Source organism: Meira miltonrushii (assembly GCF_003144205.1).
Source record: "Meira miltonrushii strain MCA 3882 unplaced genomic scaffold FA14scaffold_11, whole genome shotgun sequence".
NCBI classification, from domain to species: Eukaryota; Fungi; Basidiomycota; class Exobasidiomycetes; order Exobasidiales; family Brachybasidiaceae; genus Meira; species Meira miltonrushii.
In genome coordinates, this window is record NW_020289953.1 from 9,605 (window position 1) to 35,682 (window position 26,078).

General features: G+C 40.9%; 9 protein-coding genes across 9 annotated transcripts; 5 read left to right on the forward strand and 4 right to left on the reverse strand.

The window, feature by feature from the left end:
• Positions 1-38: 38 nt before the first annotated feature.
• FA14DRAFT_184006 (kinase-like protein) lies at positions 39-2,109 on the reverse strand (the record flags this gene model as incomplete). The annotated part of the gene is made up of 9 exons (XM_025501360.1): positions 1,578-2,109; positions 1,314-1,519; positions 1,136-1,236; positions 979-1,073; positions 727-809; positions 547-658; positions 397-473; positions 251-337; positions 39-153 (listed from the first exon to the last, which is right to left on the reverse strand). Exons 1-9 carry the CDS (start codon positions 1,665-1,667, stop codon positions 39-41), a joined length of 966 nt encoding a protein of 321 aa, XP_025351603.1. The 5' UTR covers positions 1,668-2,109.
• On the reverse strand, positions 2,110-2,604 carry FA14DRAFT_28752 (uncharacterized protein). Its single transcript, XM_025502134.1, has one exon. It carries the CDS (start codon positions 2,457-2,459, stop codon positions 2,202-2,204), a length of 258 nt encoding a protein of 85 aa, XP_025351604.1. The 5' UTR covers positions 2,460-2,604; the 3' UTR covers positions 2,110-2,201.
• On the forward strand, positions 2,584-2,990 carry FA14DRAFT_182828 (uncharacterized protein; the record flags this gene model as incomplete). Its single annotated transcript, XM_025501253.1, has 2 exons — positions 2,584-2,666; positions 2,693-2,990. 2 exons carry the CDS (start codon positions 2,584-2,586, stop codon positions 2,988-2,990), a joined length of 381 nt encoding a protein of 126 aa, XP_025351605.1.
• A 624-nt stretch (positions 2,991-3,614) lies between these two features.
• FA14DRAFT_162794 (uncharacterized protein) lies at positions 3,615-4,894 on the forward strand (the record flags this gene model as incomplete). Its single annotated transcript, XM_025499760.1, has 1 exon — positions 3,615-4,894. Exon 1 carries the CDS (start codon positions 3,725-3,727, stop codon positions 4,889-4,891), a length of 1,167 nt encoding a protein of 388 aa, XP_025351606.1. The 5' UTR covers positions 3,615-3,724.
• A 143-nt stretch (positions 4,895-5,037) lies between these two features.
• Positions 5,038-7,760, reverse strand: FA14DRAFT_158851 (uncharacterized protein; the record flags this gene model as incomplete). Its single annotated transcript, XM_025498001.1, has 6 exons — positions 5,038-5,153; positions 5,216-5,498; positions 5,704-5,888; positions 6,030-7,108; positions 7,210-7,647; positions 7,714-7,760. 6 exons carry the CDS (start codon positions 7,758-7,760, stop codon positions 5,038-5,040), a joined length of 2,148 nt encoding a protein of 715 aa, XP_025351607.1.
• A 2,349-nt stretch (positions 7,761-10,109) lies between these two features.
• On the forward strand, positions 10,110-11,814 carry FA14DRAFT_158852 (uncharacterized protein; the record flags this gene model as incomplete). The annotated part of the gene is made up of 5 exons (XM_025498002.1): positions 10,110-10,470; positions 10,549-10,726; positions 10,759-10,797; positions 10,864-10,980; positions 11,106-11,814. The coding sequence occupies 5 exons, from the start codon at positions 10,110-10,112 to the stop codon at positions 11,812-11,814; spliced, it is 1,404 nt and encodes a 467-aa protein (XP_025351608.1).
• A 5,492-nt stretch (positions 11,815-17,306) lies between these two features.
• FA14DRAFT_175658 (uncharacterized protein) lies at positions 17,307-19,591 on the forward strand. Its single transcript, XM_025500598.1, has 4 exons — positions 17,307-17,649; positions 17,714-18,111; positions 18,200-18,721; positions 18,785-19,591. The coding sequence occupies exons 1-4, from the start codon at positions 17,320-17,322 to the stop codon at positions 19,536-19,538; spliced, it is 2,004 nt and encodes a 667-aa protein (XP_025351609.1). The 5' UTR covers positions 17,307-17,319; the 3' UTR covers positions 19,539-19,591.
• A 395-nt stretch (positions 19,592-19,986) lies between these two features.
• FA14DRAFT_28871 (cytochrome P450) lies at positions 19,987-22,557 on the forward strand. Its single transcript, XM_025502135.1, has 2 exons — positions 19,987-20,747; positions 20,814-22,557. The coding sequence occupies exons 1-2, from the start codon at positions 20,435-20,437 to the stop codon at positions 22,427-22,429; spliced, it is 1,929 nt and encodes a 642-aa protein (XP_025351610.1). The 5' UTR covers positions 19,987-20,434; the 3' UTR covers positions 22,430-22,557.
• Positions 22,558-22,596: 39 nt separating this feature from the next.
• Positions 22,597-23,934, reverse strand: FA14DRAFT_158856 (MFS general substrate transporter; the record flags this gene model as incomplete). Its single annotated transcript, XM_025498003.1, has 1 exon — positions 22,597-23,934. The coding sequence occupies one exon, from the start codon at positions 23,932-23,934 to the stop codon at positions 22,597-22,599; it is 1,338 nt and encodes a 445-aa protein (XP_025351611.1).
• Positions 23,935-26,078: the final 2,144 nt, after the last annotated feature.

The window sequence follows — 26,078 nt, forward strand, 5'->3', positions numbered from 1 at the left end:
TTTTTTGTACAGTGTCCGAAGTGTAACACAAGTTGACGTCAAGTCTTCGATGCCGTCTGTTCGCACATTGATAGTAATAGCCAAGCCTTTTGCAGCCTTGTTTCATCCAAACACAAGCCTTGCGCACCATTCTTCAGGTTATTCAATGCTTGACTAGAAATTTGAATTCAGGAAATCTTTTTAAAAGCCAGCAGGATAGTATTAGCACCCCTTTTCTAAAAAACATATAAAGTCTTTCGATTACACTCACATGAGTTCTGAATCGTTTTCACTCTTTGCTGATTGAAAAGACATATCGCTTCTTTCGTCTTCAAGGTCTGATAAAAGCTTTGTGTGACTTAATACATAGACGTACAGGTCAGCGGTGTGCTCACTAATGACCTTCGACATACTCACCAACTATGATTGTTCATCAAAGCTTCCAACATCCATGAAAATGCCAAGGGCGTACTTGCCTCGCGTCGTGAAATAGGCTTTTCGATGAAGGAGAATAGGTAGAATGTAAGCAGAAAGCGTGAAGCGTGAAAACAGAATTCTAATACTCACGTCTATTTGCAGAAATAGCGCCAGCACCTGAGTTACATCTTTGCTCAAAGGCTGAGAAAGCATAATGGCAATCGATCTTTCAAGTGTTATGCCTTCAGACCCTTGAAAAATACTGTAAAATTGTAAAGACAAAAAGTTGAGAATTTCCCTTGTATTCAAAGTCTTTCTGAAAGTGCTTACCGCCACGTCCAGATCTCGTAAAGTAAGATACCAAGTGACCACAAGTCTGTTTTTTTTCCATACTTGAGACCACGAATCATCTCCTGGAATTTTTGAAAGAAAAATTAGAGTGATGGGCAACATTAGAAAGACTCGGAAAGATACGCACAGGCGACATATAATCTTTTGTCTAGAAAGTTACATCGGGGAGGGGAAAAGAATAATCGTCAACCACAATAGACTATCGGTTCTAAAAATCCATATAAGACTCACTCCAGCTATTCCCCATCTACCAACATTATCACGGGGCTTTGAGATAGCAAGTCCAAAATCACCAAGTTTTATCTGCATTCCCCGCGAGATTAGAACTGCATGAAAGAAAAGAAGGTCAAAGAGGCTGCGTATAATACGCTGGAAGATTTTTCCTTACCATTCTCTAGTTTGATGTCCCGATGAATCACAGCGTCATTTGCTAAAGCGCCTTCATGAAGATAGTGGACAGCCGAACAAAGTTGGGCGCAAATATTGTTTCTAATGGTAGGATCGCTTAATCAAGAGAAAAAGCCTCAATTCAATTGCCCAATTATTTTTATCACTACATCACTCACATATTTTGTTTGCAAAAGAGGAAATCACATAAAGTGCCTTGCTCGCATAATTCTAACTCCAATTGTAAATAGTTGTTCTGGAGTACAAAACTCTTGAATGCGACAATATTCACATGTTCTAGCTTTGAGTGAATGTTTGCTTCCCGTTTCATATTTTCCAGAGCACCAAGTGCTTGATTTGTTTTGATGCATTTGACTGCAACTTTCTAAAGATTGAAAAGAAAATGAGACAGAAAGAAACCTTCAATGTGAAAGATTACTCACGTTATTTGTCTGGAGGTTGATTGCTTGGTACACTATCCCAAAAGCACCCTCGCCTATGCAAGAAATGAGACGAAACTTTTTACTGTCCATCTGAGCAAGGATTCTGTTTTTTACATCCAAATTTGTCTAATTCAAAGCCAGGTCTTTTTATAGTTTATGAATTCTAACATCTGCTTTGTTTTGTTCATATATTGTGTAGCGAAGAGTATCGGCGCTTGTTTGATTAGAGTTCTGATAGGTGTGACATGATTAGAGGTTGGATGGACACAATGATTAGCTTTGTGATAGATACGTCGATTTCGCCGCTACCCCTGTCTTGGCAAGAAGAGCATCAGGTCCTCCCAACTGGGCATGATATTGTACAAGTGCGTCTTGAAACTGCTTTGCCCTCCACTATCTTTTTCAGCGGGGTCTTAAAATTGTATTTCTTCATACTGTGAATTTTGGAAACCAAGGGAGCTGCCATTCCGCACGACCTTACTCTTAAAGTCAATTAGATTGTCAGAACGGTGCTCGGATTAGCAATTGACATGTCTAATTTCGGCAAATGTAAAATACTTGTAAAGCTCGAATGCGCTGCCAGCTCTCAGGTCTAGGACTCTGCACAGGACTTTTCGTAATTTCTCACAGCTGGCCCCCTTTGTCAATGCAAACAAGGTTGAAATAGATAGAGCCAAATGCAAAACTGAGCAGCCATTGAATTGACACGCTTAGCACGAGTTCTTCGTGCCCTTGCGTGGGCAATACTCTCCCTTTGTTCCGGAAAGGGTATTGTCTTTGAACAAGACAAGCTGAGAAAACACGAACGCGATGTGTCTTTTCCATAATATCCCTTTGTGCAAAAACATCGGGTTTAGATATTCTTTGTGCCGCACTCTCCATTTCAGATTGCGAAGTAAGGTTCAGTCTCACAGCAACACACTCACTTAGAGATTTGCGATATTAAGAGATAATTTTTGTTCAAAGCACCCTGATCGTCATCTCCTCCAACCAGATCATTTTCAAGATGACCACGCGCGTCCACCTTCCAAGACAAGAAGCACTTTATCAGACCACTGGGATAGATAGTCTCGTGACATCTGTTGCTGCGTATGTTCAAGCAGCAGATGGGTTAGGGCTCTTGCTGCTTTGAATGGTATCGGTGGTGCAGGCTATGCAAGTATAGATAGTACGATGGGTCGTCACAGAGTCTCTCCCGTTGTGGCAGGTGTAATCGGAGCAATGGTCACTTTGGCAGTCGTTGTAATCGCATTATTACTTGCTTTCTTGGGAAAGTCACTCTTGGGCAAAAAGAATAAATCGCGTAACTCTAGTCAAAATCGTCCTCTTTACGTTTACAATTCGCGCGATGGTCAAAATACCATTTCGGGATCTTCCCATGAAAAATCAAGTGAACATGAGCAACAAATTTAGAACTACTCTACTTTAGCTTCTGTATAGTGAAACATCCGCATCCTTTCTATTTCGAATTTTGCCGTTCCTGTATCTTTTCTGGTTTCCGCAATGTGATGAGTTGTTAAGCTTCTTGAATATGATTTTATTAAACGTTCCTAGCTGATATCTAGTGTCCCTTTTGGTGTAGACACCTTACCGTTCCCATGGTTTGTTTCATTTGGTCGGTCCGAGCGCTGCGCTATGAATTCCACTTCGACTAAAAGATACCCTGCTGAGTTGCAAGTTTTAATTTGTTCATTTAGCTGCAAATGCAATACCATATTCGTAGAGGCAAATCGGATAATTTCTTTCTTTGATGTTTAATTCTGTCCTGCATTTCTATAGTGACTACATTCGTCGAAACAGCGTGAAAGATTGTCGAAATCGATAGCCAAGATCCAGAGATGCCGAGTTATATGTTCCGCAGGTGAACAGTGAACAATGCGTGTGATCTTATAGACAGCCCGTCTTATACCTGAGACCGAGCTGATGTGAACAAGGTTCGGTCCGTGCGGCATCAAAGTGACATATCTAAGCTAAAATACTCTAATGAGAATACTGACCATAAAATAAGAGTTTCTTATCGTCATGAATTTGTCAAAACATACTTAAAAGCGTCATGGCCTAATGATCTTCAGGAGACACAGAGACTTTCGATATGTTTAGCAATGGGTCTAAGGCCTGCTAATTTCATATTCTGCCCGACGTAAACAATGATCAATCACGGAAATGCAAGATCGGGAAGCATGCTGCTAGATACAGTGCCGGAAGAGGCAGAAGAGAATCAGACATCAGACAAACTTGACCAATTAAATGAAAAGACAAAGAGTGCAAACTTAGGTTTGATGGGACCGCCTCTATTCCCACCGACAAAGATAGATAGAAGAGGTAGTTCTAGTTCTTCTTCATTAAATTCTTCTGAAGTGTCTAGCGATGGCTTTGAAGTTCAACCTTCGCTTCCGAACGGGCAGTATAGCTTCATCACAGCAAGCTATCGGGCGCAACTAAAGAAGAACAATTCATCCAGCACTTTCAATGGCAGTATCTCTTCTCAAATTCAATCTGGTTCACTCACAAAATCACCTTCATCATCTCAAACAAAATATTCCTCTAAAGCTCTTACAAAGGGTATTCAACTTATTCCTGTGGGGGTTTATAATGACAAGTTAGGTACGAGAAAGATGCAAGAGCGGCAAATGCCCGCTTTTGAAGCTTTGCAATCAAAGAGAATCACGCCAAAAGCCATTACTGATCAAAATACAGCTACATCGCAAAGTAGTTTATCAACATATCAAAACTCTGCTCAGAGTAGACGTCATAAAGCGCTTAGACAATGGTGGGATGCAGAAGTACAGGCGAAGAAACCTGGCAAGCCCGGGAAGCCCTTTTGCGCAAGAGGTTGCGTTTCTCCATCAGATACAATGAATGAAGTGCAAGATAGCTCAAATGACGGTATAAGGGAAGGCTTTGTTCCGTACACCCCTAATAAACTCTTTGCACCTCCTCATCACTTAGCACGACAAGAGGCACTTCAACCACCGCGCTCACTGGAAATGGAAAGCGAAAGGATAAGATCAAGACTGTTATGGGAAGCTGTTCAGGATGGATTGGTGACTCTAGACACTATTCTAGCACTTCCTTTGAGCTGGGGAGATTTGTGTGTGGAGCATTATCAGGATATTGGGCTCATTTCGCCAACAGATTCTACAAGAAGCGATGAAATGAAAGGTACCTTGGCATCCGTTTATCCGATAGAGAATCCACTAACGATAAATGCAAAGCAAAATATGAAGGCGAATAGTAAGAAAGAGAATAATCAATCACCCGCACTGCTGTCCAAAGGAGATAAAGCAAAGATTATGTTACAATACACCAAATGAGATTCTGTATTACATGATGAAATGCACTAAGGTTGTTGATTGAGAATATTCATTTCAGGATCAGGTTCAAAAGGAAGTTGCATGGAGGTCTGATCACCATTCTCATTTACACTCGAATTGAAATTTGATACACTTGTTGAGCCACTTTAATCATTTGATGGTGTCAAGGAAGGAGGCACTAAGCTGTCCAAAAATGAGTTTAGCCATGTTTCGTTGAATGGATCGGTTGTCATATGTCCAGACATACTTGATAGAATGTTTTCTGTAGAAGAGATATAGAGTAAGTATGACATGCAGATTTTAAAGTAGAGTTTTTGAGCTTACCTGTCGAATCTGCTAGGGACTTGTTCCCAGAAATTGGCACGTTGGTGTCAGGCTGAAGATTTTGGTTGATATTTCTTTCTGCAGGTAGAGCCTGACTCTCAGCACCGCTGTTTCTCTCTGATCGAGCTTGATTGCCGGCGTTTAGTGTTTGATTGGCATCTGAGCCAGATTGAAATTCGTCTAGATTATTAGTCGGAAAGCTGGGAAAGCGATAATTGGTATTGTAATCAAACCTTTTATATCTTAACAAAGCTGCCTGCTTTCCTCTCGCTAGAAGCTTTTGCTAGATCATTAATTAGCGACAATAGCCACCTTCCGCTGAAACGGGCAAACGAACTTGAATGCAAATGATCCGATCCGCTTCCGGCTAATAAAATTGCAAGACGGGTAGCTAATAAACGCTGATCACGATATCTCAGCTGGAGAGGACAAGGGGAAAAGTTAACTGTCAGTAAGTGATTCGTGATTTGCACTTCATTGAGACGAACCTGTAGCATTATCATTACGCTCCAAGTGACCATGGAAACAATGTTCCGCCCTAATTGATGAGCTCGATATTGAAAGTTGTCAAGGAAAGATTTCCAAAACGCTATTGACATCTTGGCGCATTGATCTTCCAGTGAATCCGGGACCATGTACATGGGTTGATCTGAAATCTTTGAAGTGTGCAGGACTGTAACATTGATCAGGAGTTGAATATGCAAACCGACAACCATTAAAACACTTTAGAGCACGAAATGTCCTTGCAGCTTAGAATGTTGAACATAACGTTGTTGCCAGCTTTCAAAAAGTGTATTAAAGCTAACACGAATACTTTCCAAGGATAAAAATCGATGTTCTTCCATTTTCTGTAGTTGCGACCGCGTATAGAACTCAATCCTGCGCAAATTTAGATAAGCACAATGTTGAGCATCGCCAGGTGTTGCACGTTCATCTTCCGCCCATTTGTCTAATTGATTCCATTGAACGTCTAAATTGATCACAGACACCATTCCATGCAACGATCCTAAGCTACGTCGTAAAAGTACTGCAGTTGCCCATGCTCGTTCCGTACTGCGCTGTTCATGATCGTCTTTCAACTGACCATCCAGCGTGGATCGAATTGTTCGAAGACGTTTACCCATTCCTAATTCACTTGCAATTCTTCCAGCTGTATCGATAAGCGTCCAACAGCGATCCTCTCGAGCAAAAGCAGGTTTTGTCATGAATAAAAATGTTAAAAGTAAAGTTTTTACAACCTCTGTACTTTTTGCATTTGAAGACAGTAGCAGCGAAGTACAGTGATCCATACTCCTTAGCAAGATTGGAGAACAATGACGTGAGATTGCATTCTGCTCATCAATACTTGTCGTTATCGCGCAAATGGTAATAAACAAACTTCTTGAAGATCTCTGGATGTTTTTCCATGAATCATCACGTTGATCTAATAGGCAATGTTGAACATTTATCGTTTCGTAAAATAATTCGAACAATCTTTCAACGTTTTTTTTTTTTTTTTGTAAAATACCACTTTGTATAGGATCCAATTTATCGATTTCACTTGGTTCCGGTGCAATTGCATCTGCAAAAAAGTTTCTTCTCTCAACGCTTGCTTCATGTAGGCATTCTTGTGTCCATCCCATACGCTCTTTCAGGGCATCTATTTGCTCATCCGTACTCTGCTTATGCTCTAAAATGCTAAAATCTTCCGAATTGTCATCATTATCCCCTTCTTTTTCATTTCCTAGAATTTCTGTGAAATCATCCCATTGGTTTACCGCATTGCCATCTTGTCTTTCCAAATTGTGCAAGCCGATTGGATGCGAAGGATCATTTGCATTTCTAATTCCATCCCCAAAGCTTGCTTGTGAGCGATGTTGTAGGATTGCTTCTTCTGGCGATAATAGCGATACACTTCTCAGTGATTCAAAAGGTGCTGAATTTGATGTGGAAAAGTCAAACATTTGTGTTTGACCGGATGTTTCTGTATTCTTCTCGCTCTTCTATTTGCCAACCTTGGTCGCTTTGATGGATTGAGTGGGGTTTCATGATCGGAATGTGGATAGTTGTGTTGGAATTGGGACGATGTGGATGATAGCGGATCTTCACTAGCTAAAGCATCTCTGGGAATCGAGGTGGATGCGGTGGATGGATGACGATATGGATTCGGCTGTTGCTGCTGGAAGTGTTGTTGCTGTTGCTGTTGTAGCTGGTGTTGTTGTTGTTGCTGCTGCTGCTGTTGTTGTTGTTGCTGCTGCTGTTGTTGTTGTTGTTGTTGTTGCTGCTGCTGCCGCTGCTGCTGCTGCTGCTGCTGCTGTTGTTGTGCATTCTGCTGGGTCATTGCAGTAGGTATGGGTGCTGGCCAAATGCAGACCTTATTTCGAGTCGTACAACGAGAACATTGAAAATCGGCATGCTGTAAACCGTCACATTTTAACTTGGATCTACGACATCTGTGGCATAGAATAAATACTTTAAGTCATGTATAGGTTTGCAACATCCATCAAGTTCTCACTTACTCTAAACAAGCCTGAAAACTTCTTTGAGCTGCATTCTCGGGAAACATCTAGGGCTAGAATGCTATATGGTTGAACCTGTTTGTTTCGACCTCATCAACAAAGAAAAGAAAGAAAAGAATGTTATAGTCGAAAAGTTGATGGTATAAACGAAAGCGAAGATGAAGAAGATCCGGTACTCGTTCTTCAGAATCAGCCGAAGCTCTGAATTTGAATAAAGATCGGGAAGTGTTTTAAATTCTGCAAACCCCTTCCTTCTCCACCCAATACTTTCAGCAAAATTTTAAACTTTTCTATTCTACATGCATATGCAAGTCTAGCCAAAAGGATTCAACACTAACCCTGCCACGCTAAGCTTTAAACCTGCACCGAGGGACAGCCACTTGAAGTATGCATCAAGATGCAGAGTCTATGTTCTGAAGCTGTATATCGACAGAGGTATCTACATGGCAAATTTGCAAAGCTGACCGAACACATTTCAAAGAAAAAACGAAACACGCCCTTATGGTTGAGGAAAAGGCTCGTTTAGGTAGACCATATGTGACTGCGAGGTGATTTGGTTCCGAGTCATTGCCATAACAACTCACCTTTTGCTCAACTTTTTTTTCCTATTTCAAGAGTCATCCTGCGCTGTCCACAAGAGTTGAAGATCATCTCAAAGATAATGAATTTTATCTTCCCGCTAATAGAAGTAGGCCATCTCAAATTTGTGAACCTGTATGGATCCTCTATGATAGCAATTTGGGTCTCTGCTAAGCCAACTTATCGCCCATCTAATGCTGCTGCAAAAATCATGTGCATATCTCGTGGCGAAATGAGTAATACTCGTATGTCCTCGCATAACGTGGCGAGGGAGTGTGATGGCATAACCTGGCGAGGCATTGTTAAATCAAACTTTTCTGTATAGTCCTATTGAGATCGAACAATTTGTTACATTGCATGTAGGCTTGTCCCTGAAGCGCGAAAGACTAAACTTTATAGGCGCTATCAGGCAACTGTGCGCATCATGATACTGGGAAATCTGTGGTTGTTGTGAGGGAAGATCAATCAGAGAAAATTGAACGTCAAAACAGTGTCGTAGCATTGCATCAGCCACAATGGGCCGGAAGAGGAAGAGCGTGACGGCTATGGTTGACGCCGCGATCTTTCCTTCATGTGCTTGAAAATTCAGCTAGGTAAGAAGAAAGGGGGGAGAGCTTTCACGAAATAGCTATCGTACTTCATTATCATGCAGCGTCTTTGTTCATAATATGAATTTGTGTCCTATCTCCATCCGTGAGTTTTGCGATTCATTTCTCCTACTACGGCTGATTCATTTAGATGTGTTCGTTTCATTGACGTTTGCCGGTTCATATAAGATATGTTATCTTTGCAAATTGGTGAATCATGTGTAACTATGAAAATTACTCGGTGTTCGCGCGTAATATAACAAAATTTTTTCTTGAACCCTACCCCCCCCCCCCCGTCAAAGCTTTACGCATACTCAGCCAGCTCGCACAACAAATACTTCGCCCATTCAGCACCTGCACGTGCTAGGTGATCAGTGCTCAGTCTCCAACAGATTTTTGCTCTCACCGTTGATCCACTGCGCGCTCATCCAGAATTTAGTGGGGTGGAGGTCTTCTAGCGCATGTAGATAGGACTTTTTTTCTTTGGCTAGAAAGCAAAGCACATAAGCTACCCAAAATTCAAAAAATTGGTGAATGAATTAACATGCATGACTATGTGACGGACTCCACATTTATTTCAATTGGAGAGAGTCGTCCCTTCTGTGTACCAAATTCGTGTTTTCGGAAAAAGAGAGAGATCGAATACATGAAAAAGGCTCTGACATGATATACGAAAGACAAACTAGCACAAAAGTAGCCATGTTTGACTTTATGTATCGTCTTGGGTCATCGTCCCTTTTTATCCAATGATGATATATCGATGATGATATATCGATGATGATATATCGATGATGATATATCGTTCAGCATTCATCTATAGCCAATATCGCTTCGATCCGTCATGTTTCAAGCATTTCTACCACTTCTTTTCAATTTTGTTCTCATCTCATTCACGTTTGACAACATTTTGTGCATCTTTTCCAAGTGCCACGTATTCGCTTCTATTTGATCAATCTGCAAAATTCAGGACCGCTTTTGAAGAAGCAAAGAACATACCTCACCTTTGTTGAAATAGTATATTCATATATCACTATTCGTTGAAAACAACTTATCTAGCGAATGCATGAGGCGAAAAATGACACGCGCCTATTAATATCACCTGCTTTGTTCCAATAAATCTGGCAACCCTACCTTTCGCCATACGTGATTGTGGAAGGCGTTTCTTTTAATAATCATCCCAAGAAATGAAGGACTTTATCCCTTAGATACTTCTTCCTGTCTTTTGCCCAAATGGGTTCCAGACACTCCGATTTTCAAAGGCAACGATCCGCCCTATTGTTAATCGATCCACCGCCAAGATCAAACAACGATCCAAGTCCACGACAAGATGATGCTTTCATATCACCTTCATCTTTCCCAGTATTTGAGCCTATCTTCAGTTTTGATATTATGCAACAATCAAATCATACAAACACACAACGATCAACTGCACAACAAGAACGGATTCATTTTAGCAAAGCCAAACCTCATTGTCAGATTCTAACACCTTTTCCGCTTTGGCTCGATAAACGCTTCATCGATCAAGAAAAGGCTGACCTTACAGAAAAGCACAAAAGCAAGCAGAAGACTCCCTCTGAGGATGTACGATGCTGTGAGTAAATACGGACTCGATTCATTCACTTCGAATCCCTTATCTTTGTTTCTGTTTCTGTATAAGTCTGGGCGTTAGCATCAACCAGACTTTCGGAAGGTCAAGATAGATTTGATGTAGCAACTTTTGCTTTCCTCCATTTCGATCCAACACTAGAGGAGTCTCTAGGCTATAGCGTTGATTCCTTGATTGGTACGAGTATTTTGGATTTTATGCATCCAAATGAAGCAACAGAGATCGGATTGAAAATTTTACAGTACGTTCTAGGAGAAAATATTGGGAGTGCAGTGTTTCGATGTACATGAAAAGTGTCGCGTCTTTGGGCAGGTATGTTCACTCGACTCAAGATGATCTCAGATCAGATTTTTCTACTTTTGCTATATCACTCAAAAGTGATCAACAATTAACTGACATTCCTCTAGAGCTTATTGGAGATGATATGCTGTTATGCTTCTTTCATGCTGTTGAAAAACGCTCGATACATGATGATCAACGGGAAAAGTCCCAATGGTCCGATTGTTGTTATACATCTTTGGATATTTTCAGCGATCAGCACTGTCAATCGCTGTGGCAACATGTCTTTTCTAAAAGGTTGATTGAACCTTCATCCGGTTCTATCCAAAGACATCTAACAGGCTTTCCCAGAAGCATTTCCAAATTTTAACAAATGGCACCACATCATCCAAGATTTTATTTTCATGGCCGCCACCTAGATTGTTTGATTTAGCATCATATCATTCAGACAGCTCAGGCACAGAGTCATATAATGATGGGAGCTACTTCGCAGACGACCTGGCACGTTCAGCAATTGAAACAAAAATTGGAGAAGAAAATTTAGGTATGAATCAATTTGTGACCGCTTGTACTAGACAACAAATCATAGAAGGTAAAATCACTGCAGATGGTGTATCGATCGAGTTTATAGTAACACTCATTCCTCGTGGCGATATAAAATTTGCCATCTTTTCAATTTCAAGAGCAGAACACATCAACCAAGAAGCAGGACACAGCTCTTCAAGAGGCGACCAAATATTCCCTGTCCTTACACCAAATCACCAGTCGCAGCCTTCTACCATCGCCAATCCAGAGCAACAAAAGCAATCATCTTTCTCACAAACACCACCGGACCTGACTTTCTCAAAGTCTATTTTTTCTTTCCCTTCCATGGCAGCTGCGCCAAGTGCTTTCACTTCACAAACACCACAGACATTTAATATTATGCCCGCAACAGGAATGATGGTTGATGATGAAATGAGAGAACCTGGTAGACGCTTAAGCGCACGTGTCAAAACGATCACAAGTCAAGATCCCTTTCGATTCCCAATGAACGATGACAAACTATAATAGCTTCAGCCAATACAAACAAGATCTGGACCACGTCCGAACGAAGGTCAAATTACGCCATCTTATTATCCTACTCATCGCTCTAGTCCACATCCTAATACTTTTCCGGAATCACCGACGAAAAGTTTGTTTAGTTTGTAAAGCGTCAAAAAGTCCAGAATGACGAAAAGGTCCAGATGGAAACAAAAGCTTATGTAATGCATGTGGGTTAAGGTTTTCCAGAAGTGCATCAAGAGTAGAAAAGAAAGAAGAAAAAGCGAGAAATGCAGCAGAAGTGATACAGAATAGTGGTGTTGTTCCCGAACAATTACGGAGAAAGCTTGAAGCTGAACGAGGAAAAAAAAGAATGGGTTGCAGAAACAGCTTAAAGAACACCCATTTCAACAAACAGCTTAAATGGGTACAGCCGATTTTGACTGGTTCTGCAAATTTTTCACCAGACTAATCCCACTTTCTGTGCCTTGGTCTTCATCCGATATTGATACCCATCAACCGGAACGTATATATTCAGTAGATATGCTAACTACCTATATTGATGTAACTATGCAGTTACAAGTTTGCCTACATTTCTTCCAATCTGGTAGAGCCGGAAAGCTTTATCCTGCTTTTGAATTATAAGTAGAATAAACTCATCGAAGCACTTCGGCCGTTTTACAGCTATCATGAGAATAATAAGATGATAAGGGTAAAGCGAAATGCTTTTTGCAATCCTGTGTTTGTGTCCAGGTTACGCATACCAAATTAAATACGATTTACAAAGGGAGGCTTTAGGCGAAAGTAGCTAGTTTAATTATGAGTAATCAACCCTTCAAAATTGATATTGTTGGGCAAAATGCTAAAGACTTCAGCGGAAATCAAATCCCTTGGCTAACAAATGCACTGAAAGATATTCGTTTAAAAGCTGAAGTAAAAGGAAAATGTTTTTAAATTCGTAACATCAGTCGAATTAGCCGATCTAACAGCTGTGGTCCCTTCAAAAAAAGCGACTTATGATTTTATTTTGTCCACTAATATCACCTTAGTCGAATACTTCGTACCATTCCTATTCATGTTCTGCCACAAATGGCAATTGGAACTGCAGCGGTCTCCAAAGAGAGAAATAGCCTAGAAGCAGCAACTGTTGAACTTCAAGGCGTACCTTTACGAGCAGAACAAACACTCGGAAGCGATACGATTCCTAACTCACCCTAAGCCGGCACAATTCCTACATTCGAGCATTAGATCGCAGAGCTCTAGAAAGTATAATTCTCAGCAAATGACTGGATCTCTTCAGGCTCAAGTGCTTCTTGCAGTCGGTCAGATCACTGTGTCAAATGTTCTTTTGGATTTTCCACTTACTTTTACTGCTCTCGACAACCTCTTTGGCTCAGTAAAGGTAGAGATTTACACTGAGTAAGAGGGCAAGATCGTGCTATAGCAGAGGTACTGTCACGATTCAGAACTTTTCGATAGTTACCGCTCGAATTCCTTCGGCTCAACTACCTCTTTTTTTGATAATATCAAGATTGGAGTAGCGATTGTTAATGGTATAAAAATTCAATCAAGAGGATGTACTTTAGGTGTTGCTTTCCTCGTCAAATTGCGACAACCGATTGGCAGTCCACTGGCTGTCCAATTGCTCCGTCAACTTATTCAACCGATTCCTGGCGCAAGCAATTCATACTTTACCGATCTAATTGCAAGTGGCATACCAAATGTGGTTCCACCTTTTTCTTCTTCGCAATCGATTAGTCCAGGCTTGGAAAGTTACATGTTGAACTTCCCCTGTAGAGCATTGCGGCACAATCGATACAATTGATCAATATTCAGACAGATATTTTGACACTTACATCCGGTCCTGGCGGCTTATCCTACGTTTATGCAAAGTGAGTAAACAGTCTAAGAGAAATCGGATCCTACTATACTATTTGCTAACTTTTGAATTCTTCTGTATTCTTACAAATTAAGATTAAAACCTCCTTAGCGAACTTCCGACCCGATTCTTCTTCTTGTTGATTATAGCAAATTCCAGCAAAAGTGGTTCTACGAGGACGTATGCACCAATCAGTCATAATTTTGATCCGTCCCTCATTTTGCCTGCTGCGGTACTCACAAAAAAAGTGCCTGGCCGAGTAAATACCGGGATAACGAATCAAATATTCTTTTCTATGTTTTGCAACCTATTGATGTTTTAGGACAGCCTTTAGACCTACAAATAAGCAAGGCATTGGTCAATTGAGTGTTTAATGAATGTTTTAGGTTGCAGTAAAGGGACGCATCATGTTGAATGCTTGGATGTTGACTTGTTTGACCACTTTTTCTTCATCGCGAAATTGAAGGTGCAGAAGGATACGAAATACAAGGTCAATTAGAATATGTCAAAGTACCAGCAACATATTCTCTTTTTTTAGGAGGGGCACATATGTTGAATAGAGCTTCCGCAGATACTTTTGAGGGTATTGTTACATCTTGGGCAGCCTTACATCTTCACAAACAAGTTCTATTGAGAATGTTTTACAAAAGTTACGCCGAACGATGTATCCATTTGGAAGTTAGAAAGCTTGAATCAGCTAATTTGTAGTTTTCCGACAACTCTTGCTGTTTCCATGCTTGCACAAGCGGGCTGTTTTGGTTCGGAAACAGCGATCACATTAACAAGTATTGCAATACTTTCATCAAGTTCAAGAACACTAACGTCTGTGTCTACTATAGGATTTGGTTCGCCTCACACGCCTACCATCCACACGACCAGCACGCATTAAGCCAGTACGGACAGAATATGAGGTACCAATCGAACACCAAACTAATAATACATACACCAAGCGATATGCCTCAGCACTAACCTTAGAAGCGCCCCTTTTACCGTTTCCTTTTTGCATCACCAAAAGTATAGCATGATGAGCAGCTGGATGTTTTAGTATGTCAGATTTTGCCGACTATGATCGTCGAATTGATTGGAGATCAGAGAACCTGGGCGGAAATACATTCGATAAGAATGCGGCATTTGGGAAGGGGCACTCAAAATTTCAGTTTGATCCATTCGTTCGGACATAGCAGATAAAACTTGGTCACGCTCCCAGAGCGGCCCACAAAGTTTGATATCGATCATGCAGCAATATTGTCTCATAAGAAAAAAAAAAGGATCAACCGACATTCATGAGCTAGGTCGCAGTATTCCTCGTAACCAAAGACCTCGCGCCACAAAGGGGATTCGAGAAAACAATAGACTACTTTAGCGCGTATACTGTAATGATTGTTGTGAAAAGATTTTGCAGGATCCGATCGATGTTCGTGTACCTCTTGAATCACACTGACGAAGCGCAGTCAAAGCCCTGTATTTAATAGATCACGATGTAAATGGATCGATCAATGGGAACAGACGGTGTTTTCACTTTACCTTTATATCCGAAGGAAGTACAAATTTCGTTTAGGCTGCTTGAGTAGTGAATTTTGTTTAGAAACATCAATTATTCCTAAAGGGATTTTCATTCCGCCTTCATCGCCGTTACAGTTTCATATCGATCTCTGCGCCACTGCACTAGATAAAATTCGCGAATTTTATTCACGGTAAAAGCAATTGAGAAAGCGTTTTTAAAAAACTTTGCGTAAGTAAGAGGTCTGATCCTCCTCTGATTTTATAGGTGTCTTCTTTTTTGCTCCGAATGCTGGTAGAAAAATAGTATAACCTCCGATCAAGTACAAAAAGTGGAGGCCTGGCTTGCTATTGGCTTGCAAGCGTTTTACAAAGTAGGTCGCTTGATATTCTCAAAAAAACCGTATTATCACCACTGACATGAACTCTATGTTTACGAATTCCCCTTTTCTTCACAGTAATCGCCGTTTTATTCTTTTTTATTTATAGGGTCAAAGAATAGACCAAAAATTTAAGCGTGCGTCTACCTTATTCCGCTCAATGCAAAGAAAATGTAATCAAGCGATATAAAACCCAAGGAAAAAAATGAAATTGTATTCGATCGTTACATTTCTTTTCATTCATCACCATCTCAAATTTTGCTTCGAACCCATCAAGAACAAATGAACAAATTTGACGGCTCCGTCTGAGAGATATACACGATATTAACGAATCACACTTGTTCCCTGAGCAAATATGGCTCAAGTTTCTTCCTTTGATGCTCTTGTAAAAGTAGTTTCACATGAACTCAATGATTCGACAATCGGTATTGATCCAGCCACGTTGGAGTGTTCTAATGAAAACATAATTAATGAACCACAGGACGAATTTTTTACCCAATTGAATGCCATAAACAACTTTACAAACAATTGGGAAACGGATAACAAGTTCCACCACTTCAACACTTCTACTGAAGCTGTTTTTGCCTTTTATTTCAATACCAGTCAGTTTGCGGAGCTGCTCAATCTCTTTCCTGATCCGATACAGTTTAGCATTGTAGTCAGGATCTTCTTTGCGTTTGTTCTCTTCCCATCGTATTCTACTTCCTCGTTTTCTGATTAGTCTCTCTTCATCGGAGTATTTTCGCTTCCTATTCCTCTTTAGAGATCCTTCTTTTTTTTTTCCCCTTTTGAGGATTGTTTTAGGATTTCTAGGTTCTGATATGACTATCTTCTCGTCTGGTGTAGAAGAATGATGTACTTTAGATAGCTCTTCTTCCCTATCTTCTGAATGAGTCGGAAAAAGAGATGGACTCATATCATTGTCGAACGTCAACAATTCTATTTCGACTGGCGAAGGCAATCTAGGTGGCGTATGAATGGAATAGCATCTACGCAAAAGTTCAAGGAGCAATAAGATTGTGATTCCAAAGTTCAGATGATAGCGAAACATTTACGCCCTGACCTGACTGTGCGAGGTGAATACATTAAGAAAAGAATCATGGAAATCGCCTGGAGCAATTAAAATCACACAAAAGCCCGTGCGATTCGTACACCATACACAAAGCGGTACGCCCTTCGGATTCGCTGTTCTCCTTGTAAGAATGGCAGATTGAGCTTCATTCCCCATACACCACGATCGGAACTGATTTGTGTATAGTGGAATAGCCCCGTTAAGACGGAAGCTCAAATGTCTAATCCGTTATAGAATATAAGCACGGAGAAAGCACGTTTGCAGAGAATATCACCTGATCTTGTTTTTTGAGCCGGACTGGAACCGGATGAATACGCTGCGCTATATTTAGCAGATGAGCTCCACCTAATTACATTGCAGTCTGGTAAAGGTACGAAATCAAGAACATGCAAGAACAAAAGCCAATCGGCAGGGTCGATCAATCAATCAATCAACTTACATAAAGAAGGGCCTTTTGCCTCGGGCAAAGAAGCGAACGTTGCTAAGTATAGAAAGAAAGAATATTTAACCGAGAACTAAAAACGCGTCAGGGCAGGAGTTAGGTTTCAAAGCAATGGAACAGTGTTCTAATTGCACAATAAATTGTCCGGCTGTTCCGAGCTAAACGACCGCGATCGAACACGCTAAGAAATCAAATCACCCAGAATTATTTCCATGGGAAGTGATCTTCGAAATGTTATGTAGGCGATCGAGAAAGAGGCATGTGTGAGCTTAAAAATTTCAAAAATCTCGTTCTTTTTGTTTGTGGAGAAGGTAGGGTGCTATCTTCAAAACATGAAATAAGGTTATGTTTCCAACCAACTACCATCATTATTCATTCAATTATCACAATGGCAGCTAAAGAATTATCTGCCCAAGAAGGCAAGCAAACATTTTCAAATGATGTTTTTCAGGTTGATTCCCCATGTCTTGAGAACTTCCTAGAAGGTATCTCCTTTTGGAGCAAGCATACACCAACTTCTCCTGCTCTTCTTTTTCCCCGCACGCCAGCTTCAAAATCTATGGAAACCGTACAATGGAACGAATTCAGAGTGAGTTGCAAAGACGGTGAAACAACAGGTAGAATGGTGCTAATACCATGAATCTCCCCTCCAGGATTCTGTTCAGTTGGCAAAAGAATGGTTGTGCAAAACACTCTCTTTGCCTAGCAATGCATCAAAGATTGATGTGTCAGGGCTTAATGAAGATGAAGCACGAGATAAAAGAACAATTACCTTGCTAATTGCCCCAACACATGACAACATTTGCATTTTGATGGCGTTAGCGAGTATGGGCTATACTACGCAATTCATCTGTTTAGCACATGTTTATGAAGTGATTGCTACCTTGATACACAAAGCACAAAGTCAAAAGATCATCACTGGTGGCTTAGATCAGGACCGGTTAGAAAAAAGTCAATCTCATTTGAAAGAGATCAGCAATTCTTCATCTCACAAGTGGTTCCAAACGGAAGAGAAAAGCACTCTGTCCGGCTTTTTGGATCGTGTCAGAGTGTCAGATGGATCGTGTCAGAAGTCAAAAAGAAAACATCCAGCCCCTGCAATTCCAATCTTCACCCACACCTTTGGTTTTATTGCACAGCTTTGGTTCAACAAATGTGCCAAAGCTATACCCTGTCTCGTTGGAAAGTGCAAACCTAAGTGCAACTGATTCAGCTAAATTTTGGTGTGCTTTACCAAACGAAAAGCGATGGAGAAGACAACTGGAAACAAGTCTTTGCTTCCATTTCTCATTCCAACAACCCGTTTGGCGTGCTTTGATGTGCGGAACAGCTCTCATCTTCCCCGTCATTCGTGCAAATCAAGATCAATCCACACATTCACACGAACGAAAAGGAGGAAAAGTTCTCATTCCAAATGCAACTGATATCCTTGATTCTCTCGCAATGGCAGACGGTGACGCCTTGTACGCTTCTCCTACAGGATTGGAAAGAATGACTTTGACAGGATTGCAAACTGAAAATGAATCTTGGAAAAGAGCTTTGTCAAGCTTAAAAGACGCTCATACAGGAGGTGCTCCTGCTAGTCGTCAAATGGCTGACACTTTCGCAAAGGCAAATCTCGAAGTGATGCAAGTGTTTGCAACTACCGAAGCAGGTATGCTGTGAGTATCTAGAAAGAAAAAAGACGTTATATGAGAAGCTAACACTTATTTGTATCATCATAGCTTCCTCGCTAAACCCTCTCTCACAAAGCATCTTTGCAACTTGACTCCCAGACCCCAGCTGGCACACAAGATGCTCTTCTATCAACGTGATCCAAAAGATGACACTCTTGAACTCTGGTTACCAGAAGATTTTCCTGGTCTACAGAAATACGGACTTAAATTTGAAGCTTATCCAGGAGATGAATCGATTCAAGCCTGGAACACATGCGATACATTCGCACGTCTTACACCGTATGCACCTTTGTACGAATTCAGAGGAAGAACGGATGATTGGTTGCGTTTAACAGTTGGAACGGCTTGTAGAGCCTTGGAAATTGAAGACAGATTGATGGAATTGATGCGTGAGCCGATTTCGCAATCTTCGAGCAAAGAACAAAGTCCAGTTCTCAGCCCCAGTGGCTCTTCAAGCAGTCAATTTTCTACCACAGACCTCCAAAACTCCTTTACTAGCGATTCAAGTGACGCACAGCGCGTTGAAGCTGTTACCGTTTTAGGACATGCACGTAAAGCATTGTCAGCCGTCGTTCAATTGAAAGATTGCACATATCCCCAAGAGGAAGAAAAACAAATGGCAAAACGTGCAGCAGAAATCATAACGGAGGAAAAATTACAGTATCCTCTCATTTTACGACCAGAAGCAATCATTTTTGCTACACCTGAAACACCTGCAATTTCTATCACACAAAAAGGAAGCGTCCAACGTAAAAAGAACGAACAAGCATTCGGCTCGATTCTTGACAAGATGGATTTGTAGTGTTTTTGTACTTTCCTCACAATTTATGACAGCAATGAAAAGTTTCTAAGACTAAAGTTTGTGAGAATATGCAGATGTATGAAGCGACGATGCATGACAATTGCCTGCATTGCAGATAACACCCATTTTTATTGCCGGCAATATCCGTCCGCCGTACCACTGCTGCGGAATCTTGCTAAATTTAGACTGTACTGCTCCCACCTCTTCATATAAGTAATCTTGCAGCACGTTGCATATGCAATCGGCATTGATGTTCCGCACCCTAATGTTTGTTTGCCACTTTGTGTGCCTGCACGACTACTTTATTCGTGCAATGTTTGTAATAACACAAAGGAATGGTCTTCCCACATAAAAAGCTTTTCAGACCCTACGCTTGGCAAAATGATGATTGAATGACATGAAATGCACGTTGCAAGCGGAGATGTGACTTTAGATGTAACTGCATCTAAAAACATCTGATTTTGCTTTACCTTTGTCTATACTGCAGCAAGAAATTTTAGGGTGGAGGAGATCACAATCTTGATTCCCATCGATCATGCATGATTGAATTGACTGTAGTAAGAACAACGAAACTGTCACATTCTCATCATCTGTAGGGTTCTCGAATGAACCCCTTCTAAAAGAAAAGATCGAAATTCTAAGTTGATGCGTCGCAAATCAGTGAAACGTCATTATGCCGTTTTGTCCTTGATGCCGTACGGAGTTTTGAAAAACATCAATGATGCGAATACCGGCAAACGTTTGCGAAACTTTGACATCTTTTGCGCGGAGAATGTTTGTTTGTGAAAAGTGCAGAATAGGAAGAAACGTTTTGAATGTTAGTGTTACTATATAAGTCGGAAAACATTCTCTTCTTTGATCGCAACCACCCAAACGCACATCCTATCTAATCAACAATGTGTGCAAATCGATCAATCATCACCCCGGATTCCATGTCAGCAGTTGACAGCCTTAGCGGTTATTTCGCTGCTGGCTATCGAACTGCCATGTCAACTTTTTCCATGTCTCCTAACCGTCTTGGAGATAAGGGCATTGTTCATCATTTACAATTATCACCTCTCGTTTCATTCTTGTTAATAGGCTTTATAACCGTTTCGATTGTGGCTTTGTCAAATTTGGCTTTTCAAATGACATTCATGTCCACGTTTAAAAATTGGCAAAGACCAAAAGCACAGGGAAAATGGTCATGGATTATGGGAAATTTGATTCGTGAGTAGGACTGAATGGTATAAAAATCTTATTGCAGTTACTGATCTATCTACCAACCTACTACAGAAATGCAAAAGGGTAACCCCGGAGATATTCAGATGGAATGGACTGAAAAGTTCGGAGGCGCAGTGATTTACCGTGGATTAGCAGGAAATGAGCGATTATTGCTTTCAGATCCACGTGCGTTAATGTATGTATTGCACCAACGCTGTTATGCATTCCCTAAACCTTCTGGAGCAAGATCAGCATTGAGCAATTTACTGGGAGAAGGTGTTCTTACAACAGAAGGAGATGTTCACAAACGTCAACGTAAAATCGTTAATCCAACATTCACACAATCTGCCATTCGTGACTTCTTACCTTTGTTCTGGAGACATTCTCGTGCTCTTGCTAAACATTTACAAACATCAATGGAAGAAGAAAGAAATGCAAAAATGCAAAATAAGACACAAGAACGCTTATCTATGGCTCACGAGCTTTCCCCTGCATACATTAATGACGAAACAATCAATCAAAACGATGTCAAGCTTCTAGATGATAAGATGAAGATGAACGATCAAGCTACCGTCCCCTCCATCGTTGACGTTCTACATTGGACAAGCAGAACGACCTTAGATGTCATTGGAGAAAGTGCATTCAGCTACAAGTTGAACTCTTTGCAAAGAGGTGAAAATGGTGACGTGATTGCAGATTCTTTCAACAAGATGATGACTCACGTAGGCCAATTGACACTCCTAGAACGCGCACAACTGCATTTTGAGCAATTCAGCATCTTTGACGGTATTCGACCTTTGCCGACGTCTTTCAACAAACGTGCTCGTGCATGTTACGACGCCGTCGAAAGTGTTGCACAAAAAATGTTGAAAGAAAGACGTGAAGGCACTGCTCCTCCAGAAACGGAAAAAGACGTTCTCGAGAGAGTTCTACGCGCAAATGAAGATTCTTCCGTCAAGCAATCTCAGCGGCTGATGCCTCATGAAATCATGGGACAGCTAACAACTCTTATCTTGGCGGGCCATGAAACGACAAGCACAGCATTAACTTGGGTATTGTACGAATTGGCCATGCATCCATCAATACAGGAAAGTGTGCGAAAAGAAATTTTGGAAGCACAACAAATCAACGAACAAGAAGGAAAGGAAGATTTGAGTTATGAAGAATTACATGCACTACCTATGCTAAACAATGTGACAAATGAAGTCATGCGCTTGAATCCACCTGTTCATAGCACAAATCGTGAAGCAGCCGAAGATGATATTATTCCTTTGAAGTATCCAATCAAAGGAGAGCACGGTCAAACGATCGATCAAATTCCAGTTCGTAAAGGACAAGCGATCATCGTTCATATTGCTACTTATAACCGTAGAAAAGATCTTTGGGGTCCTGATGCCGATCAATTTCGTCCAGATAGATGGGAAAATTTACCCTCCAAAGTATTACAATCTGGCGTGCCAGGTCATTCATTAAGTTTTTTGGCTGGTCCAAGAAATTGTGTTGGTCAAAAGTTTGCCTTGACAGAATTCAAAGCAATCCTTTCAACTCTGTTGGCCGCATTCTCTTTTGCTCCTCCACCAGGAACAACAAAGATCGACTCTAAACAAGTCATTGTCACTAGACCTAGAATTCGTGGAATGGAATCTCAAGGTACGCAAATGCCCTTGTGTGTTACGCCATTGCAATGATTTTATTTTATAGTAGATATAATGTTTCATACATCATAAATTCATGGTTTCCTATAGAGATGGTTTCGATATCTCACTAGTCTTTACTTGTAATAATTCATTCACAGTAAATATATAAAGTTTCACATCTAATCAATTTTCTTTTGGTTGTGGTCTTCACAGATTTCCTAATATACATATCGGAAATCTCTACGTTTAAAGTCGGATAAGTATTGGCCACTGTGACCTTGTGGTTGTTCGAGCTCCGAATCATCTCTGTTCAGGTTTCGCTTGTAGTTCCAAGCGGCATGGATGATACCAATACAGAACAAAGTGAAAGCAGCACCTGCTAAAGATCCAATGATCACCTTTTTGGCCGTCGGGTAATTCAACAATGTTTCACTTTCAAGGAACACTAAAGGTCCGATGATGTTGCCCAAAGCGTAGGCCAATTGAGAGACAATGGTGAAAATGACTCTTTTATCGTGGCCCAAAACGGCAGAGCCAATGAAAGAGTACAAGGCAACCACAGCTGGGGAGCCAAAGTTGAGCAAAACATAACCAACAGTCTTTGCCGTTCTGCCTGTGGTTGAGACATACATCATTGTTGAACCTGCAATTGCGATGAACAAAAGCAAATTTGCCCCTAAGATTCGGCTCTTTGTCAACAAAGCTGTGATGATGAATAGCAACACGCTCACAATTTGACCTCCTCCTGGAGCGATTGAAACGAGCAAGGTTTCTGCTTGTGAGAATCCAAAGCCGGAAAGAAGTTGAATACTATAGGCTGTTACACCTCCGTTAGGAATGCTTCCAACCAAAAGGCCACAAAAGAAGAGATAGAGACGTACATCACAAACTGCTTCGATCCATTGATACCATGCAATCTTTCGTGTCTTTTTCACATAAGGCGTATGTGCAACCGTAACGCCGCTTTCATCGTTGCTTTCCTTGACTGTGGCCAATTTGCCGGATGAATTTTTGTCTTGCACTTTCGGTTGTTGGGTAAACAAGCGACCAAGTACTGCCTTTCTTTCGATGGGAGAATACAATCGTAAACGGGTAGGTGTATTGGGCATGAATGCCAACAACATCAATCCAACAAAGATGGTAATACCACCTAAGATCAAATATAATTGCCTCCAAATCGCCAAAGAGGATTTAATGACACTTGGATTAGATAAGAGTCCATAGGATAAACCACCTCCAAGAATCAATGCAACACCGTTGAAGGCATACCAAATTGCCGTTCTACTAATCGTTTCCCTTGGTGTGTAGAACATGGAAGTGATCAACACCAAAGCAGGAGTAACGGAAGATTCCAAGAATCCCAAAAAGAATCGAACGGCAAGAATGCCAGAATAATTGTGTGTTGCGGCATGTGTCATTGTTATCATTCCCCACAAGGTAACGGTTGCACCGGTAGAAAGATCAGCAGAAACACGTTGAAGAACAAAGGTCCATAAAGGTAAACCTGAGATCATACCAATGTAGTAAATTGAGGCTGCAAAGCTGTATTGACCCATGGTGATTTTCAAATCTGTCACCAAACCAAGTAGAGCGGCATAAGAAAAATTGCCTTATCTAAATATTGCAACATCACAACCAACGCCATCAATGGCATGATGACAAGGTCGGTTTTCCACAATGCTTTTCTAGATGCCTTGCGAATTTGATCATCATCATACTCTTCATCAAAGCTTTGAGCATCATGAGTGTATGGCGTGACTGTTTGTCCATGTTGTGTGCTGGGCGTCAATGATCCTCCTTTTGGAGTGACTGATTTGGAGGTGGATTTCCTTTGGACTCTTTCAGGTCTATTTTGTGGCTTGTCCGTATAAATAGCATCATCAGCTCGAGAAATGATTGTTGATCTATTTGCAGTTGATGGTTCTACACGGGTAGAATTTAATCTTCCATCTTTGCTTGCTCTTGCCCTATTTCCACCACGGTCAAAGCTAGGTCGAAAGATATTAAACGATCTACGACCTTGTGCAGCTTCATCATGGCCTTCTTAGTTGCCTGATTCTAATTCACCGTTGAGAGGACCGGAGAGCATACCACCGGGCAAATCAAGCAAGGTAAAGTTTGGCAAAGGCGAAGCAGCTCGAATTGTTTCGGCGCGACTTTGTGCGCCACTTCTTCTGCCTTGTTCGGTGTCATTTTGTGCTTGATCGATGCCTTCTTCTCTCATACTTGTACTCAATCGACCACGAAATATATCAAGTCGATCACCCATCGAACGTCTTCCGACCGAATCATGACTAGTTTGTTGCTCTTTTTTGTTTTCACCTTGAAGGTCACGCTCTGATTTGTGCTTTCTGACTTCCCTTTTGTCTATAAATTCAAGATGATTGCAATAAGATCAAGGAATTGTATAGAATAATTTTTCAAGAAATACTATTTCTCCCCACTTCGCTTAGTCTTGTCATTTTTGTTGACTTTTTTCACAAGATAAGGTTCCATACAAATACACTAAGTAACATTCGATCTTCACGTTGACATATCCACGAGCAGCACCCTTTGATGGCGACCAATAAACCCAGATTTTGCGCAGTATTTTAGCGTATGTTTCAGCCGAATCAGTTTGCCGGACAAATAAATCAAAAAGCCGACATGGTAACGGGAAAATACTTTAGTGACGATCAAGAAATTTTCAACGCTAAATCATACGCTAACAATTACACAACAAACAAAAACAAAAAAATGTTTCTATCTATACAAAGCATCACGCTTACATCAACAATAAAGGATGATGTATTCAGACATATGTAACGAAAATCATATCATTCTCCATAATTATACAAATGATCGCCAAGAATGACAGGGTGTAAATGCATCTTATGCAAACAATTTGAGCATGTGATCTGAAACCTTATCCGCGGGCTCGAGAAACATTGGAATTATTTTTGAGCTTTTTTACTTCTCCGCAATTTTTTTTTTCTGTATGACTTCTTTTTGACAGCCATCACACTACAAAATGAGTTCGAGCACAAAATCCTCCTCAACAAAGCTTTCTAAAGCAAAAGATTCAAGTCGTCAAAATTCATTTGACGTTCTTCGTGATACAAATTTTTTGACACCTTCTCCCAGACAAGAACCTCTACCGAGAAGATCAATAGATGTGTACAATGAAGTTGCACGCAATCGTATGGCTTCTTTGACAGCTGGCAATGAAGGCACGCCAGGATCAAAAGTGCCTTCCTTATATGCAATGCCGCAAAGTGCAGACCGATCTGGAGATCAAACAAACAGAAAATCAAGTGTTTCTGTCAGACCAAGCTTTTCAATCGAACCTCGCAGAAGGTCTGAAGAATCTTTTGTCAGCGCTAGAGACGAAGAAGCAGAGAATCGTTTACAGGAAGCATTCCCAATGTCAAGACAAAGAGGTGAAGAAGACTTAGGAACTTCTTTTGACGTGGGCAGATGGACCATTCGCTCCAACCCAAACGAAATCCCATTTCATCATGAAAGAACGCCAAATCAATCTTTACGGGGAAGTATGAGTATAAGTAGAAGTCGTTTACCGCCTACTGCACTCAGCAGAATCCAATCCCCAACCCAAGAAGAGGAAGAAACTATCTATCGAATCAATTCAGAGCCTGTTCGTGGAGGCAGAATTGTTACAGCACCATTTGGTAATGTACTTAGACGCCAAGAAGCAGCAAAT